The 20,142-nt window shown below is 47.8% G+C and overlaps 1 protein-coding gene across 10 annotated transcripts in view; it reads right to left on the bottom strand.

The window, feature by feature from the left end:
- The window catches only part of BCL2L11 (BCL2 like 11), a 159,276-nt gene extending 139,775 nt beyond the window's left edge, over window positions 1-19,501 (bottom strand). For 2 of the 10 annotated variants that reach the window (XM_067704363.1, XM_067704368.1), the window contains exons 1-2: window positions 17,489-17,938; window positions 16,168-16,562 (exon numbers count right to left, since the gene is read on the bottom strand). In XM_067704363.1, coding sequence (XP_067560464.1) covers window positions 16,168-16,562; window positions 17,489-17,751 — 658 coding nt within the window. In that variant the 5' untranslated portion in view covers window positions 17,752-17,938. Of the gene's footprint in view, window positions 1-16,167; window positions 16,563-17,488; window positions 17,975-19,230 lie in introns of those variants that run through there. The other 8 variants (XM_067704366.1, XM_067704367.1, XR_010934361.1 and 5 more) reach the window with 8 other exon arrangements.
- Between the last annotated feature and the right edge of the window lie 641 nt (window positions 19,502-20,142).

The raw sequence follows: 20,142 nt of genomic DNA, 5'->3' as shown, positions 1-20,142 counted from the left end.
CCCCTCATGGGCTCAGATCCTGGGTGCAACAGTTTGGTTACCCCCGCACTGAGAAAACCACCGTGCAATACCGACTCAACAGGGTCGCTCCAAACCAGAGCAACTCCCACCCCGCCCACACCAGATACCCTTCAGTGCTCTGACCGCTGCAGACTGGCTGCAACACCTTCCCAATTCAGGAGGACACTGGCCCCCAGGCAGGTGGAGGGACTTGCCCCGGGAATGGACGGCATCAGAGGAAGGACCAAGACTGGCCTGGGCCACTTGCAGGAACTTTCCACTCCAACAATTCCTATCAAACTATCAGAAAAAAGGACTGGAGAGAAAACGAAGCATGGTGTATGGTATGTGTCAGGCTTTGCTTACAGAGAAAACCCGGTTCTAAGCTTCAAACGAGCCCAGTGATAAAATCTGCACGACAAAAGAGGGAATCACGGGCACTCATCCACTGTCTTAAATATCACTGAATTCTCTAAATCAACAAATATATGTGGTTCTGCCACGTACCAAATCGTTTCCTTAAGTTGGCGGGTTGTTTTGACCAGTTTAGCAGAATTTATGCTCAGCTGTAAGTAAAACTGAGGTCTGAATTCAAATATATACTAACATAGCATAGAGCCAGAATTCACTTCTAGACTACTCTGCAGTAAGAAATTTCTCAAGGGATGAAAAAACAAATAAAAAACCTTCTTTTAGCCTCTTCCCCAGCGAACTCACCCACACTAAGGTTGTCAAGTGTGGCTCATCCCATACATGCACGCCCTGACCCCACCGACACACATTTGCAAGAGAAAAACAGGTCCCTTCCACATAAGCAAGCTTCTGTTAAAGGTCTCAAATCACTCACTAAATCTATAAATCACTTACATCAAAATGTTTTAGGAACTGGAGTGGGACGCATGCTCTAGTCCAGGAACGTGACTTATTTTGGGGAAAAAAAGTTCCCAGAGCGACTCAGATAATCGAGAATCATTGTGTCGAACCGGTTTTAATTGTAACACATACACCCTCTTGGACTGAAATGGTTGATTCCATTTTTTAGAAATTTTAGCTCCAAAACCACTTTCACGCCTAAGGAAGGGCCGCAAAGCCCAAACTAAAAGCAGTATCGTGCCCTGTGCAGAGCCAGACACCTGTGCCGAAGGCCCAGTTTCAAGGCCCTGGCTCCAGCACCAGATGGGGCCTTGAACAGCCCTCACTCCTGGCCTGCGGGCACACGTGGCCAAGCAGCCCCCTCCCAGGAGCTGGTCTGCTTCATCACCGTCTGGTTGAACCACAACTCTACTCAAGAGCAGTGGGGATCTGGTCCAGGGTAGAGAACAGAGGAAATGCAAAGTGAATTTGGGTTTCCCACAGGACACTGGGAATATCAACTCATCCTAAGCAAATACTTAAAACCACGAAGGCCTGCCTCTTATAAACTGGGCTTCAACTCGTGCACCAGGGAAATGTTTGTACTGACTGTTGGCATCGGTCAGCCCACAGTGTGTGAAGCAAAAGTTCCCAAGGATTCATGATTCACTCACTCAGAAGCAAAAACGAAAATTTAACCATGGCCAAAGGAGCAGAATTTCCTCAGGGAAAAGGGAAAAAAATTAAAAAGCTGTTTTAAAATTCCTGATTCTGGTCAGGCAATGAATATTTCTAATGCTAAATCCATGAGCAAAATAACTTTTATTTTGAAAAAAGGTGCAATAACTTCTGATTGCAGGAAAAAGTAGTTCAGCCTATGTCTTATGTCTCCAGACCATTCTTGCTCCAAACACACGTCTTGAACTACAGTCAAGTTTCTGCCAAATCCAATAGGCCGTCTCCCACAGGTGTCCCCAGCACAGGCCCGGTTCAGCAGAGCCAGGCGCAGCGTGGGTTTCCAGATGGCTCTCCATGGTCTAAAGACACCAAGGTTCCTTCTCCGGGTGATATGCGGGTTCACGGGCAGGTGAGGGGTGGTGAGTTGGACCTCCCCTGCCCTCCCAGGCCAGTTTTTAGAATAGATTTTCTTTTTTTGTTTGTTTGTTCTGGGACCTGGTAGGGTTAGAATTATAGTAGCATTTCCAGATAATTCACTTCCCTGTGAGTTGCCTAAACTTCTGAAACGACAGCTCCTTTCCATGGAAAGGAAAAAAGAACATTTCATTACGTCATGCTTGCTGACCTGCCGTGGCCACGATGGTCACTGCACAGCAAAGAAAATAGTGACCGAGTCCCTACCAGCCGCTCTCCGTCCAGTAGCTTATGCAAAAGTCTCCCAACCCTTGGAAGTGAGCACTTCTGTCTCCACCTGACGGATGAGGAAACCAAAGCTCAGAGGGACTAACAGATCTGCCCAGGTCACTCATGGATCTGGAGAACAGCCGGATGCCATCCAGACCCTGCTCCAGACCCACGCACAGCCCTGCAGGTAAGGCAGTAGCAGCTCACGGGCACTGAATCAACCGGGAACCCTGCCAGATGAAGATGTTCTACAATAAAATACTCACTTTGCTAAAATAAGAGGCAGATCCCAAAAGAGTAAATTAGGGGGCTAATGTCCATCGAAGTACTCATGGTGATGGGCCAAAAGCCTGATCTCATCTGGATGAAATCATAAGGGGCGTGACAGTTAACACCGGACCGTATGAGCAAGTTAGTACTGAAATCGTGCGTGCCACAGTGACAAGCTGCTGTGCACGCCAAAAATGAAGATTAACATTAAGAGAAATTTTTAAATATATATTATTTATTAAATTTATTCTATTATAAATGCTAGCCATGAGGATTTTCCATATACAACAACAACAAAAACAAAAACAGGTAAGACCACCTGTAAGTTGAATACAAAAATATTCACTATTAACATTTTGATATATTTTCCTTCTAATCTTCTTGTTACGCTGATAAACTTCTTGATACCAAATTACATGTTATGGAGTACATGTCCATGTCCACCCCAAAACTCATATGCTAAAAATCTCTTCCCCAGTGTGATGGTACTTGGTAGGTGGGGCCTTTGGGAGGTGGTTAGGTCATGATGGTGGAGCCTTCGTGAATGGGATTAGCGCCCTTGGAAGAGGAGGTCAAGGAGCTAGCTTGCCGTCCTTCCATCACATGAGGACAGTGAGAAGGTGGCCACCTACAAGCTAGGAAGAGGGACCCCACCAGAGCCGGACCATGGCAACACCTTGGCCTCACACTTCCAGCTTCCAAAACTGTGAGACAAATGTTTATTACTGAAGCAACCCAAACTATGGTATTTTTATTATAGACTATGACACTAGGATGTCGCCAAGAACTCTGTAACCTTTTTAAGTTGAACGTAACACCAGGAGCCTTTTCCACGTGACTATTCTTTTTAACATCATTAGAAGACAGCACCACAGTCTGGCTAATGTAGATGTTTTCCCATACCATTTGGACTGCCAGTAGTTTTCCGGTTGGTATAAAACAACGCCACGATGAGTCCTCTGCACATACGCTTCTGCCAGCATTTCCTACATGAGGAAGGAATGGCAGGCCCTGTTCTGTGCCTGCAGAGCAGGGTCGGCGGGTGGGCAGGCGGGTGGGCGGCACAGTGCTCACAGCCCAGTGCCTGACACAGCACAGGACCAAGGCGGCCGTGTCTTAAAGGACAGACGTTCGCTTTGGGTCCACAGGACCTCCACGGAGAAGCAAAGCAGTCTTAGGTCACATGCCCCGGCACGGGTCCTGGCCACTGACCAAGCAGAACGACCAGAGGACAGTGACCAGAAGGTGAAAGTAGATGGAAATTGTGTCACAGGAGGAATACACCGAGACTGAGGCTGACCCAACAGAGGAGGAATGAAGACCACTGGACTCCAGCGTGGGAGGGTGCTGGTCCACGGGGAGTCCCATCCAACACGGGCAGGGTGACCACAGACCAGGGGCGTGCAGAGACTCGGGCACTGGGCAAGTGCTCCGATTCAGTGGTTTTAAAGTAGGTCAGGAAGCAAGACGTCAAGACAGTCGAGCATTCAACTGGCAATTATGTGTGTATGTCTATCTAGAAATCTAATACCACAAAGGCCCTAAATACTAACCAAAACAAATCAGTGGATGATTGATCTTTCTCCTGCCTTAGAGTCCAATCACACAGAACTACAAGACTTAGCATTTTCCTAATGAGAAGTTCCCTTATGGCATGTGGAATCAGACTTGTGTCACCCATACATTTTCAGGCAGTGCGTTTGAGGGTGGCGAGGTGTGTACCCTCTGAGGGCACGTCACCAGGGGAATCACAACAATAGATACTGCAGTTAGTATGTGAAAAAAGTGGCTAGGATTACTGTTAAATCGCTTCCTGACATTAAAATCCTACTATTCCGTATAGAGAATAAAAATAAAGGGTGAAAGAGGTGACTTCTAAAATTCTGAGTAGTACTTTGCAACCAGAGCCAATCAATAGCAATCATAAATAGTTCAAAGAAGATACAGATTTTTAGCTCCATGAAGGTGGGGTCACCCTACTCCCCCAGGTCCTCCTTTTTACAACTAAGCACGGAGGACTGAGAGGGGAAAGAGAGTGGGCTGCCTGGGGACCACGGGGCTTGAGGAATGACAGGGTGGCGAGTCCCCCGGTTTGCTCATACCCTCCATACCTCCCGACCAGGGCACTGCAGAGGCCTGCAACGTGATCTCCAACAGGCAGAGAGAAAACTATCCAAGGAAAGCTGTTCTCTTTAGCCAAAGGACTGGGGAATGGGGGCCCCCAACAGAAAGCCTTTTGGCCATACCCACCCTACTGCAGCTGAACACTGCCCGCTGCCCATCCCCCTGCCCAGCAGGAGTGGTTGGTGCTCTGAAACCACTCAGGTGGTACTGGCAGGTTAGGCAGGGAGCTGACCTCCCAGGCGCTGCCCAGTGGAAACAGATGACGCTGTGATTCCCCCCACTCCCTCCAGGGCCCCAGAGACATCTAATGCTCCCCCCTTGACTATGCAGCATGGAGGTGGGACCAGGCAGGGTGAGTCGCCACTACACACACACATACACACCATGTATCAGCGGGCCCAGCCCCCACCTCCACCCAACGCTGGTGAGCAATGAGACAGAACAAGTCAGAGTGAGTCAGCCCTCACTTCCCCCACCTCAGGCCGCGGGAAAGGCCTAGCGGGAAGCTGAACCTGCCCAGCCCCCGGCAGCAGCAAGACTGAATGAGGTGGTGGAAAACAGAGCCAGTGGCCCACTGCTCCCCCACCCCAGCCTCAAGGCTCAGTGGGACCTGGTGGGTCACTGAGCCTCCACGCCCACCCGGCATGAAGGAGAACAAAGGGGAACTCACACCCAGCACCAGTAAGGGGAACGAGGTGGTGGAAGGCAGGGCTGGTGTGTTCCACCCCTGCCCCCAGCCCTCACGCTGGTGTAGACAGGGAACAGAGAGGAACTGAGCTTTGGCCGCCGCCCTGCAGAAACAAGGCCTGCAAGTCAGCCCTCCACCTTTTCCCCCTCCAGGTGTCAACAGGGGCCCAGGGAGCTAAGCGTACACCCCTGACTGGGCTCCGTGAAGCCGTGCTGGTCGGTGCCCTGCTTTTGCTGGGAAAGTAGCAGCAAGGCCCAGGAGGGATCTGAACGTCCACCCCACCCGGCAGAGGCAGGCAAAATTTTAGAACTGAAAAATACATTTAAAGCAGAAAAGCAAAAAAAAAAAAAAAATCACTGGAAAGGACCAATAATAGAGTGGAAGTGACACAGGAGGGAATCAGCGGACATGAGGCTAATCAGTAGAATTTAGTTAATCAGAACAAAGAGAATAGATGATGAAAAATGAACAGTCTCAGGGACCTGTCGGACCACAACAAAAATACTAATACTCTTTTGTCACGGAAGTCCCCAAAGAGGCAGGCAGGGACTGAAAAAATACCCAGAGACACAATGGCTGAAAACTTCCCAAACTTGGCAGAAAATATCAAACCACGGATTTGATATTATATATATAACTCAAATATATATATATTCGAGTTAACCTTGAAATGGATAAACCCAAAGAAATCCAAGCCACATTAAACTTCTGGAAACTAAAAGACAAAGAAAAACCCCTGGAAGCAGCCAGACAGAAATGACACATTACTTACAGGAGAACAATTCGAATGACAAAGGATTTCTCACCTGCAACCATGAAGGGCAGGAGCAAGTGGCATGTTTTTCAAGCACTGAAAATAAAACCAACCGTCAACCGCAAATTCTATAACCAGTGAAAATATCCTTGGCGGGGGGAGGGTGCGGGGGGCGAGGGGAAATAAAGACATTCGCGGATGAAGGAGAACTAAGGATTGTTGCCAGCAGGCCTGTCATTGAAGAATGACTAAAGAAGTCCTCTCAACAGGAAGGAAATGATTAACAGAGCCTTAGGACTTCAGAAAGGAAAGAATATTGGAATGGGAAAAAGTGGGAGCAAGTAACTAGCCTACTTCTCAGGAGTTTCTTAAATTACATTTAGCAAAAGAGATAATGTCATCTGACATGGTGCTCAATGTATATGGAGGAAATATTTAAGACAATTATATTTGAAAATCGGGGCAGGTAAGTGGACCTAAATGGAAGAAGTAAGGTACCCACACTGCAAGTGAAGTCATAAAATGGTGACGCCACTGACGCTGGTAGATTACATCTGCATAGTGTAACAGCAGAGCAATATATGTAAAAACACTACAAAAAAAGTCAAGATGGAATCCTAAAAAATGTTCCGATAACTCACAGTAAGGTTGAAAAAAAGAAAATAGGAAACAGAAACACAAACAGAGGAAACAGAAAGATAGTAAAATAGCACACTTAAGCTCTAACATACCAACAAGTACCTTAAATGTAAACAGTCTAAATGCACCACTAAAAGGACAGACTGGGTGTGGCAGAAAAAAACCAGTATCATCTAAAGATATGTTGTACACAAAAAAACTTATTTCAAATACAACATAGGTAGGCTGGAAGAGTAAGCATGGAAAAAGACATCCCACGTAAACATTGCTAATATTTTTTACAAAAAACAGGAGTGGCTATGCTTTATAGCAATGATAAAAGGATCAACCTAACAGGAAGATGTAGTTCAAAATGTGCAAACACCAAACAGTGCCTTGAAATATACAGAGCAAAATCTGACAGATATGAAAGGAGAAAGAGACAAATCCACCATTACAGTTGGGGACTTCAACACTACACTGAGCAGCTGACAGAACTACTAGACAGAAGATCAGCAAAGATACAGAAGAACCAAACAACACAACCAACCAATAAGACTAAATCGACAAATATATAATGAACATGCCAACCAACAACAGCAGAAGGCAGGTGTTTTTTTTTCAAGCACTCATAGACCATTCACCAAAAACAGACCATATCCTGAGCTGTAAAACAAACCTCAACGCATTCAAAAGAACTGAAATCATACAGAGTATGTTCTTTGACCACATTGGAATCAAATAAGAAAACAATAACAGAAGACAAGACAGTCTTCACGCACTTGGAAGTGAAACAACACATGTCTAAGTAATCTAGGGTCAGAAAGGGAGTCTCAAAGGAAATAAAAAGAAAACACACAGAAGTCAATGGAAATGAAAACACAATATACCAAAACATGTGGGATACAGTTAAAGCAGGAGAGAAGGGAAATTTATGGCACTAAATGCTTGCAGTAGAAAGGTCTCAAAACACGACTCTAAGTTTCTACCCTCAAGAAATTAGGAAAAACAAAACAGACACAAGGCAAACAGAAGAATAATAAAACAACAGAATTGAAAACAGGAAAATAATAGAGAAAAGTCAACAAAATAAAAGGCTGGTTTAAAAAAACACAACTGGGGAATTCCCTGGTGGTCCAGTGGTTAGGACTGTGTACTTTCACGGCTGTGGGCCCCAGTTCGATCCCTGGTCAGGGAAGTTAGGTCCCACATGCTACAGGCAACCAAGAAAAGAAAAAGTGTTTAAAAAAACAAAACTGACAAACTCTGATAAAGATTAAAAAGTAAGAAAACATAAGTCACCAATGTCAGGAATAAAATGGGCTATCACAACAGATCCTGTATCCATTTTAAAAGATAATAAGGGAACACTATAAACACTTCATAGGCTCAAAAATTCAACAACTTAGAAGAGATGGACCCATTCCGTGAAAACCACAAAGTACCAAAACTCAACCAAGATGAAACAGATAACCTGAATAGTCCTATAAACACTAAAAAATTGAATTTGTAATTTAAAAACACCCAGAAAATAAATCTCCAGGTTCAGATGGTTTCATTAGAGCATCCCACCAAACATTTAAAGAAGAATTATTACCAATTTTACAGAATCTCTTCCAGAATAGAGCAGGAGGGACCACTACGCAACCCACTATTAAGGCCTTGATCAAAACCAGACAGTCTTAACGCAACAGATAAATACCTCTCATGAACTTAGGCACAAACACCCTCCACAAAATATTAGCAAATTCAATTCAGCAATTATGAAAAGAACTACACCCTGACCAAGAAGGATTTATCCCAGGCATGCAAGGTAGATTAATACTGAAAGTCAACATAACACAGCATATCAACTGGCTAACATAAGTCACATGATCATATCAACTGATGCAGAATAAATGTTTTATAAAACCCAACATCCATTCCATTCATGATAAAAACTCTCAGCAATCTAGAAATAAAAAGAAACTTCTTCATATTTTTAAAGAGCATCTACAAAATAGCTACTTCATACTTAATGGTTAAAGACTGAAAGCTTTCCTGTTAAGATCAGGAGAAAAGGCAAAGATGTCTGCTCTCACCACTTCTATTCACCACAGCACTGGAAGTTCTAGCCAGTGCATTAGGGCAAGAAAAAGAAATAAAATACAAATCAGAAAGAAAGAAATAAAAACTGTGCCTATTTTCAGATTACGTGATTGTCTAGATAGGTCTCCCGATAAATTTTTGAATTTCAACAAGGCTGTAGGATATTAAGATCAACGCACAAAAATGAACTGCATTTCTATACACTAAAATGAATATGTAGAAACTGAAATAAAAAATAAAGTACCATTAATAATTTCTCCAAGGTAAATAAAATCTAACAAAATATGCATAAGATGTTTATGCTGAAAATTACAACACCTGAAGACCTCAGTACTTGAAGAGACATTCCTGCTTATGGATTAGAAGATCCAACATAGTAAAGAGGCAAATTCTTCTCCAAAGTGACTTACAGGTTTAACAAAATTCCTATCAAAATCCCAGCAGGGGTTTTGGTAGGCACAGACAAGCTTATTCTAAAATTTATATGAAAAGGCACAGGGCCTAGGCTAAAATCATCTTGAAAAAGTAGAATAAAGTCTGAAGAATCACTCTACCCATTATAATGGCTTCATACACAACCACAGTAATCAGGCAGTGTGGTATTGGCAGAGGGACAGATACATCAATTAATGGAACACCAAAGAGAAACTGGAAACAAACCCACACAAACCTGACAACTGATCTTTGACCAAGGTGCAAAGCCATTAGATTGAAAAAGAAAAATCTTTTCAGCAAACAGCGCTAGAGCAACTGGGCACCGTAGTCCAAAAGAATAAACACTGACCTAAATCTCATACCTAACACACAAATTAATTCAACATAAATCAGAGATCTAAGTGTAAAATGTAACACTATAAGACTTCCAGGAAAAAAAAGAAAAACCTAGGAAAAAAATTGGGGGACTTAGAGCCTGGTGAAGAGTTCTTAGACCGGACACCAAAAGCATTACCCGCAGAAGGAAAAACTGATTAAATGGACTTCATCAAAATTAAAAACTTTTGCTCTATGAAGAGGATGGAAAGACAAGCTACAGATTGGGAGAAGACATTTGTAAATCACATACCTGACAAAGGCCTTGCTGGAGTCTAGAATACATAAAAACTCTCAAAGCTCAAGAGTTAAAAAAAAAAAAAAATCCAATTGGAAAATGAGTGAAAGACATGAACAACCATTTCACAGGAGGGTAGACAGAGGCAAAAAACACACAAAAAATATTCGACATCATTAAAACTACAATGAGATATCATTACACACAGGTCAGAATGGCTAAAATACAAGAGAGTGATAACACCAAATGCTGGCTGAGATCTGGAAAAAATGGATCTCCCACACATCGCTGATGGAAATATAAACGGCACAGCCACCCTCTGGCAAAGTGTTTGACAGCTTCTTACAAAACTCAAGTACCGTAGAGGATCCAACAATTGCACTTCTGGGCATTTATCCCAGAGAAATGAGACTCATGTTCACAGAAAAACCCGTACAGCACAGTTCACAGCGGCAGTTCTGCTGCCCTGGTGAAGCCTTGGTGGCCAGTCTGATGGGTGGCTTCACCAGGAAGACTGTGCCCATGGCCTTCAACTGGCAGCTGCCCAAAGATGTACCAGAGGACAATGTGTAACGTCCAATGCAGGCTGGCAAATGCCCCCCAAGTGCCAGCTGTGCCAGGTCCCTGCCAGAGCTGCACATGCCCAAATGTCTTTCAACAGGTCAACAGCTAAACTGTGGCACATCTAATACACACAGCATCCTGGGTGGATCTCAAAGGTATCATATGCTCAGTGAAAAAAGCCAAGCTCAAAACGTCACATATAGTTTGACTCTATAGCATACTCGGAAGAACAGAAGTATAGATATGCAGCACGGATTAGTGGCTGTCAGGGGTTAGGGGACAGGAGGGAGTTGGCTGTGATACACAAAGGTAGCAAGAGAATCCTTGGAATGGAACTGTTCTGGATCTTGACTGTGCTGGTGGTCACACAAACCTACACATCTGATGAAATTGCACAGAAGTAAATACACTCTCACACACACAAATGGAATGCATGTGAAACTGGTGAAATCTGCATAAGGCAGCTGGAGTCTATCAAGGTCATGTGCTGGCTATGATACTGTACTATTTAAACCAGGTGCTGCCATTGTGAGAAACTGGGTAAAGGACACACACATAGGTCCTCTCTGGGTTATTTCTTACAACTGCATGTCAAACTATAATTAGCTCACAATAAAGTCCTTTTAAAGATGTAAAACTTTAAAATGTCTAGACAGCTATCAATTACTAAATTTTGTTTGGAACCAGTAAAGAAAATTTTCCCTCTCTTTCGTCACTTTCTCTCCCCACACAGGACATACAAAGTGAATTTGTTTCTCTTGGTGTCCGAACGGGTGACCCTGGGGGGTCTGAAGGCCAGAACCAGGTCTTCAGCAGAGAAGATCCTATCTCTGTCACCAGGCTCCAGGGCACCCTGAGGTGCCCGAGGAACCAGACCACTCCTCCTTCCACCTTTCCAAAGCCTGCACGTACCACAGAGTTTAAAGAGGTGAAATGAAACGGATAGTCATATTTGCCTGGAGGACAGATCTACAAGGCTCACTTGATGTTTAAGATGCTCACAAGATTAGGGTAATTCAACAAAAGCAACGTCTAAGTCAACAAAAGCAACCAAAGGAGTAAGTTCCACGGACACGATGTGCTTTGAGTGGAAGAATCAGGTCTGGCTTGCTAAAGCACAAAGCCCAGTCCAGCTCCGCCATCTGCCAGGCCAACCCAACCACTCTGCTAATACAGAACGCCAGTGGCAAATCTAATTTGAAAATTTTCTAGTAGCCACACTTAAAAAAAAGTAAAAAGAAACCAATCAAATTCATCTCAAAACAAACTTAATGGCCAACATATATAGGAAAAGATGCTCCACGTGACTGATTAGGGAGCTGCAAACCTAAACCACAATGAGTTATCACCTCACACCTGGTAAAATGGCTAGTACCAAAAAGATAAGAGATAACAAATGCTGCTGAGGATGGGAAGAAAAGGGATACTGTTGGTGGGAATGTAAATTAGTGCAGCCACTGTGGAAAACAGTATGGAGGTTCCTCAAAAAATTAAAAATACTTCTATCATATGATCCAGTCATCCTACTTCTGGGTACACATCTGAAAGAACTGAAAGCGAGAGCTCAAAGAGACATATGTACATCCATGTTCACAGCAGCATTACTCACAACAGCCAAGAGATGAAAGCAACCCAAATACCCATCAACAGATGAATGGATGAAGAAAATGTGGTCTATACATACAACAGAATATTATTCAGCCTTAAAAAGGAAGGAAATCTGCTTCACGTGCTTTAGCAGAGATGACCCTTGAGGACATTATGCTAAGTGAAATAAGCTAGTCAGAAAAAGCCAAATACTGCGCGACTCCAGTCATGAGGTACCTAGCTAGAGTCATCAAAATCGCAGAGATAGACGGCAGAATGGTGGCTGCTAAGACCTGGGTGGGAGAGAAAAATGCAGAGGTGCTTTACTGGTTACTGAACTTCAGTTCTGCAGGACGAAAAAGTTCTGAGAACCGGAAGATGTGAAGATACTCAACACGACTAAAGGGTACAGTTAGAAACAGTTACGATGGTAAATTTTGTGTTTACCACACACACACACACACACACACACACGAAATATATATAGATAATTTAACCCCCATATTCAAAAATCTCAGCATACAATTAATATAAAAATGACTGAGATATTTTACGTTCTTTTTTATATGCTAAGTCTTCAGACTCCAGTGTGTATTGACACTGACTGCACATCTCAGTTTGGACTAGTCCCATTTCGAGTGCTAATACTCACGTGTGGTTTCCCCACCGGGACTGTGCTGGGCTCGACCATACCTGTCACCCCTACCTGACAAACCTTATAGCTGGATCCAAGTAACAAAACTTTTTTTTGACAGGTGTTGGCAGGGTCGTCTTCTTGCAAAACCTTTTGGGAAATCTTTATTTTTTATTTTTTTCACATTTTAATTAATTTATTTATTTTTAAATTTACTTATTTATCTTATACAGGAGGTTCTTATTAGTTATCTATTTTAAACATATTAGTGTATACATGTCAATCCCAATCCCCCCCTTTTGGGAAATCTTATTTGTCCTCAGTCAGCTCTATGGAAAGGGCAAAGCTCAAACAATGCTGAACATCTCCCCAGGACCTGCAGGACATCATGCCCCTCCCTCCGACCCTACTCTGAGAGCTCACAGCTTAAAAGAGGGGCTGGTAACCAGCTAAAGCAGGCACAAGATGTTGAGGGATGGACGCGAAGAACAATGCAATTAGCTCCCACCCATGATTTCTGATGTGCCAGGGAACAAGTAGAAAGTTTAAGTCATTTACCAAAATGACGTATGAGAGTTGTTACTAACTAGCATTCACCTCTACCCTGACCTTTCTCAGCTCTGATGTGCAACTGCTTTGAGTACATCTTCAAAGCACGAATTTGTACAGAATTCAGTACACATTTATATTAAAGATACACAGAGAATAAGCACACTCACCAGAAAAGGCACTCGGCAAACCAATACCTCTGCTGGTGATTCTGATTCGAATAATCAGCTCTTCGCTGAGTAGGAGGGCATTTGTCAAGTTAATCCTCCCAGAGTGTAAGGAGAATAAAATTTGGTGAAAGTGAAAAAACTGTCTCTCTCACAGCTGAATATAGCTTTCCTTGAATATAGCATTCTTTGAATATACCTTCAGAAAAATTGAAGACAAGGAGGAGAATAGGAAGACGTTTCTAGTGCAAACACCCAACTGCTGTACATCCCAGACAAGAGTTTACTTTCTCAGTAGAACAAAGTGCAAGAACAAAACTGCCACATACATGCTCTCCACCCCAAGTCACTCAGCAGAAAACTGCTCTGTGGCTAAAGGAAGCCCTAAGGAGGACCTCTCTGTAACCTCACATTTGTGCTGCACTGGTTGAAACCAATATAATGACTTCTTTGTGAAAAAATGTATTTTGCAGTAAATTATCAAAAGCTTCACTGAAGATCTTAATGGACATGGCTGAGTAAGGAGTACTAAACACGGCTATGTTTAGAGAACCCAAAGTTACCAACTCAGCGTATTTCAGGGGTCGCTGGGCACTGAACTATTTTAAGAATAGCCAGGGAAAAAAGTTACAGACTACAAAGGGTGCAAATTTTATTCTTTAATTTAACACACTCACATCTAAATCCCCTCCTCCCACCAGCAATTCCTCCCTCCCCCATCCCACCTCCTCCCCCCACCCCACCCAAACAAATCTCACAAGAACTTAATACTGAAAACTTACCTTGGTGCATTCACTTCAGACAAACCCCTCAGAACTTATCATTTAATCCTATGCATTAAACTCTAAGTTCTCACACCAATCTACGGGAATGTAGTTAATACTATAAAATTACACCTCGGGATCCATTACTTTACACCTCACAGATAAAACCATAACTTTGCTTAATAATTTAGATTGTGATCTCTCTAAAGCTCTACATCTGTCATCTCAAGTAACGGTGCTTACCTTATAATTTGCTTGCTAAACGGCACGTCACCAAAAAAAAGCATTCATGCCTATCCCTATTTAAAAAAAAAAAAAAAAGAAAGAAAGAAAACAAAACACTACCTCACTCACTATTCCTGGTTAAGGAAGGAATATTTCAGGGAAGGAGAAACTATTTCCATGCCCTAAGCCACCTGATAAAGGGGTCTGCACTGAAAAACTATAATGGCTTCCAGAGGATCCTTAAAATACACGGGGTTTTAAACACGCACACCATAAGGCCCCATTAATTCATTTAGTAACTCGTTTACTCGTAAGTCCTCATATAGTCAAGAGCAATTTCAAGGGCAGAAACATATATGCCAGCACCAAGACCTTGTAAGGCTAAAATGAGCTCAGGAGTAACAATAAGCAATAACTAAAGTAACAGCAGTAATAACACTTCCAGCTCCCTTCCCGAAGGAGGGGTCCTAAGAAAGCATTTAGCAGGAGACACGCAGCCAACGTGTACAGCTGCTGGTATTTTTGTCATTTGTCTGCCACTTCCGAGGTGTGCCCAACCTCTGACAAATGACCGAGGTCCTGAGGTTCTCGCGAACTCTGCAACATGGGGACGGACCTGCACGGTTTACTGAACTGAAGATTATGAAGACTGAAGTCTATGGTATTTGCAAAAGTAAGATCTGTCATGTGTTCCAGCAGTTACGTGGCTACTCTGATGCTTTTGTTTTAGTTAGCCTTTGGCATGGTGTCACCCACGTTTTAATAGAATCTATGCTGGATTTCTTAATTGGAAATGCCGCCAACCTACCTGTATCTCTTTAACGCAGAAGGGCTCATCTGGACAAACTGTAAATGAGATTCTAATAAACCCTGATCAAGACATGAACCTTTTCCACTACTGGGGAACAGCGATTTGAACCGACACACTCACCCCTTGATCAGAGTGGTAAGCACTCTGCATACTCAAAGCCATACCTTGGAGGCTCAAGGGTCAAATCAAGCCCGCAGATGTTTTTATTTGGCTTCCACAGTGCTTTCAAAGTTCTGAACAAGTTGCCAAAGCATCAGGAGATGTGGCATCGAAATCTGCATTCTCGGATTATCTGGCCCTATAGGAAAACCTACCACCTTGAGACCACACACCCTCACAGCCCCAACTGGGAGCAAAAGGGACAAGGGCAAACGCTCTCCAAGCCGCCATAATCCCCACCAGGTCAGTTCCCTCACCGATGGGATTGCCAGATTTTTCTGGGCATTTATGTTTGCCACTCCTCCTTCAGATTCTGAAACTGTCTTTAATCCCTGAAATAAAGACCCACAATCTAATCTCATTAGTACTATGTCCAAACCCTCCAAGCGAACAAAATAAGCCCAAACAGGAATCTGAGTAGAAAACAAAATATTTTCATGGTTCTATGGTGGTAATGCTGATATGAACTATTTCATCTTCTTAAAATGTCATTTTTGAAAACGATTCACTTCTCTCATCCCTTCTTCCACACTTTTGGTTAGATTATTACTCTATCTGCCGTTAACTGATTGAGTCCCTTTCAAGTAGAATGTCATTAATGAGGAAACCTTAGGGGTTAGGACAACATGCCACAGCTGGATACTTTAATGAAGGCACCAGGGGTTCGAGAGATACTGCCAACAGGCTGATGCTTGGACCTCAACTCATCGCTGCCACAGAACTTGGTAACGTGTTTTTAAAATGTTGGCTGGGTGTTTTATTTGACGTATGCGTCATTCCCAACAAAACATGGACTGTATCTGTAAAAGGATTCTCAAAGGGGGCTTTAAACGCTACACACAGTCTCTGGACAGAGACTCAAGCAACCACACGTGCACTGCCGCTCCCCCGGGCATTGCTTACCCATCGCACTGAGATAATGGTTGAAGGCCTGGCAAGGAGGACTTGGGGTTTGTGTTGATTTGTCACAACTCATGGGTGCCGGGCTCCTGTCTGTGTCAAAAGAGAAATACCCACTGGAGGATCGAGACAGCAGGGAAGATCTTCTCACGAAGATGAAAAGCGGGGATCTGGTAGCGAAAGGGCCGGGACTGGCCGGTGGGGCCAGTGGGCCCTGTGGGCTGCCTTGGGGGCAGCGGTCCCCTTCTCCTTCGGGATTACCTTGCCGCTCTGTCTGTAGAGAGATGGGGGCCCCAGGCCTGAGCTGAGGAGGCCTTTCGGCAGGCTGCAATTGTCCACCTTCTCTGTCACACTCAGAACTTACATCGGAAGGTTGCTTTGCCATTTGGTCTTTTTTTCTGCAAGGAAAATTAAAACTAGGGTTATCTTAAGCAAAACGATAATTACAATGAATACCTAAATGGGCAGACTTTCACCTATTCATGAAAAATCCTTAGAATTAATGCCCAACACTTTAATACTGTCATTGCTTATATAGCAATAGTTTTCCATACGCTTTTCCAAATAATAGTAAAAATAACCTGCATAACAAAGGTAGCATTATCTTTGTTTGGGGCGGTGAGGTGGGTTGGAGGGACTAAACTCCCTACCACCAAACAAAACACAGCAACAATGTCAATTACTAGTGGAACTAGTGCTCTAACACCACACACACACACACACACACACACACACGTTTTAGGAGAGGCTGCTTGTTTGAGATCTATTCACATGTGCTCTTTACTCAGGCCCGACTAGAGTAAGTCAGAAACTCCCAGAGGGCTCTGATTTCCCGGGATCAGATACACCGCTGGAGCCCAGGAGCGGGCGCAGATGCAGCGATTGCAGGCGGCTGGCCGCGTTCCCCGCTCCGGCCCCATTGTTCTGCCGAAAGTGCTGAGGACAGCAAGTCTGGGGAAGGTTTGGCAAGGGCCGTCAGTCGTAGTAAGTGCGTCACAATAGAGTTTGTAACTCAGCGCGGCTCGGCCCAGCCGGGCTCCGGCTCTCCGCCCGCCCGACGTCCCTCCCGCTCCCGGCTCGCGCGCCCCTCCTCCGGCTGCGGGGGCGGGGGGGGGCAGCGCGCCACACCGAACTCGCCGGAACTTCTCCGAGGTACACCCGCACTGTTAGGTGCACACCTCCAAATAGGAGGGGGTCCCCAAAGCCGTCCCCTGGCGACCCCTGCAAAGTCTACAAGTAACTCCGCACGCTGGGCGGCATCGGGGCGCGCGGCTCCTGTACCCCATAGACTCTCCCCTCCGAAGTCAATCAGGCCGAAACTCACGTCCGCCCCTTCCCTTCCGAGCGTCGCGTCCGGGCCGGGGCCCGGCGGCGCCCAGCCCGCGCCCTTCGCCGACCCGGAGCCCCCTGACCGTCAACACGAAGGCGGCCCGGGAGACAAAGCCCGGGACTCGCGGTCGGAGCGCCCGGGGCAGCGGAGAGCCTGCAACTCGCCGCCCGTCCGCTGCCGCGCTCCGCCGGGCAGCTGAGTGCTCCGCACGCCGCGTCTCCGGTACGCGCTACCCCGGCCGCAGCCGCCGGGAACATCCTCCGCCTCCTCCCGCTCCTCCCCTCGCGCACTGCGCCCGCCGCCGCCGCCGGCACCGCCGACCTCCCCGCGCCGCTGGCGCCGGGTGCCCGCGCTCCCAATTGGCCCTCGTGCGGTCGCTCCGCGCCACAGCCAATCGCCTGCGGCGGCGGGGGCGGCGCCTGCCCGACAGGCCGCCAAAGGCCAGGCGATTGTTGACAAACTCGCCTCCGAACGCGGCTCCGGCCGTCGCTGCGGCAAGAGCCGCGGCGAAGGTTTCCGCGGCCTCGGGGCCGGAGGCTGCCCAGGCTACCCCGCCCCGCCCCTCCGCCAGTCCGGGCGCCGCGCGCGCCTCCGCAGCTCCCGCCGCCCCCAGTAGCCAGTCACCTGGAGACAAAACAGGACCCTCACGGCCGGCCCCAGACTCCAGTCCCAGCAGCCGACCCCCGCCCAGGCCCGCTAAGATGCGGACCCTAAAGGTCACCCCCTCCCCAGCTGTAGCCCCCATTCTCCTCCAACTTCCTCCCTCTTTCTCCCCGTGCGCCACGGGACACGCACCAAATCTGAGCGGCTACCCCTGGCCACCGACGCGCATTTCCGCGCGCACCCGTGACCACCGCAGACAAGGAACACATCCATAGCCCCATCCCCGGTGTCCGGCGGGCCTTCCACCACCTACGCCAACCCCGAGTAACAGGCCCCCGAGGGCACGGCCCTGCCAGCCAGCACTGCGCTCGGGCACGCCCGAATCGCTAAGACGGTCTGGCCCCACGGTCCGGGCAGGTTCTACAGCCAGCGGCTGGTCCATCGCGTGGCCCCAGCGGTCGGAGGAGGCCCTCTGTCTCTTGCTGTCTGTGGACCGTGCGTCTGGCATCGTCCGCAGGGCACCCGCACACCGGACAGGACCCCCAGACACGTCCGAGAGAAAGGACGAACGCAGCAGTTGCCCAAAACGTCGGCCTGAACGAGTAAAAGGAAAAACCGAGTCCCGTCAGTTTAATCACCATTACTGTTCCATAAATCCTTCACAGCGGGCCCGCGCCCGAGAAAAGCCGAGACGCGAGTCCGGCTCGTACCTCGCGGCAGCTACTCGTGCGCCGCCGGGGCGGGCGGGCGGCGGCGAGACTTCACGGCTGGGCGCGCAGCCCAGTCCTGCGCGGCGGCCCCCAGCTCCCGGGCCAGTGCGGAGAGCACGCGCTGCCTCTCCCAACCGGCCCGGAGACGCTTCACCACCCCCGCGTGCCGCATCCCCGCCCAAGCCGTACTTCGACTAACTGCTCGCAGCCTCGGGGAGGACGACCCCTCCCCAAAGAGTACCTGCCTGGGGAGGGAACTCGACCCTCACTGGTGACCGCCTCCTGCCGCGCCGCAAGCCGGACGGGGACGCGCGCCTCTGCCTGCACGTGCGCGGGAAGCGGGCTGGAGGTGGCGCCGTGCTGGCTCCCGCGCCAATCTTCCACTAGTACCCGGCCTGATTCCCGGGATTCGGAAGTATTTACCTTGCGTTTCTCGGTCCGAGAATCAGAGTCAGACATTGGGGGGACTAGAGCCAGGGGAAGGGCACCGAGGCGGTGGCGGCGGCGGCGGCGGCGGGAGCGAGGCGAATCCAACAGTCTGAAGTGATGCTGGCCTCAGAGGGCAGGGCGCTCAGGGAGGCTGAGAGAATCTGGTGACGGCGGCGGCGACGAGGGACGCAGCGCTCCTGCAAGCTCGAAACCTGGAGGCTGCGCGGAGCGAAATGAAACCTGCGCGGCTTTGCTCCCCAGCTCATGCTGGAGGCCCCGCGCTCGCGCCCAATCACCGCGGGCCCCGCCCCCGCTAAGTCCCGCCCGGCGCGCGGGCTGGCAAGCCCCGCCCCCGCGGCGCCGCGGCCGCCGGCGCTTGCAGGCACGGACAGGTAAAGGCGGGGGTGTCCCTGCTGGGTTCCCAGCTGCGCGCGCCGCCGTCCCTGCCCCTGCCGGGCGTGTTTACTGGAGTGAGTTGGGCTGCGGACTGCTCTGTGCGCACCCATCCCCCACCCCAAAGTGTGCCCTCTCCTCTCTTCCCCGCCGCCAACCCCCCCCGCACCCCCCCGGCAATCCAGTGGTGGCCACGGCGTGCGCGTGGAACAGAGGGGGTGCTCCGGGCACACTCGGAGCCAGGCCCGGCCGCTGCCGCCAGCGGAAAGCCTCAGGAGGCGCCCCTGAGCCCAGGCTCTGCCTCGGGAGTTCTCTCGGCCGCCCTGGGGCAGGCGCCAGGACTGGGTGGGTCCTCGGGAACGCGCGGGTCCAAGGGTGAGCAGGGGGTCTCTGAGCTCTCCTCCCTTCCAGATTCCGGGGGTCCGCGTGGGACCCCCATCCGCAGGTTGCTCATCTTCCTCGCCCTCGCCTCACGCGGCACTTTTTAGGCGCCCTCTCTAAGCCACCCCGCAG

Source organism: Pseudorca crassidens, chromosome 14 (genome assembly GCF_039906515.1).
Source record: "Pseudorca crassidens isolate mPseCra1 chromosome 14, mPseCra1.hap1, whole genome shotgun sequence".
In the NCBI taxonomy this organism is placed as follows: domain Eukaryota; kingdom Metazoa; phylum Chordata; class Mammalia; order Artiodactyla; family Delphinidae; genus Pseudorca; species Pseudorca crassidens.
The sequence above is the reverse complement of the archived record's forward strand: the minus strand, read 5'-3'. Positions and strand labels throughout refer to the sequence as shown.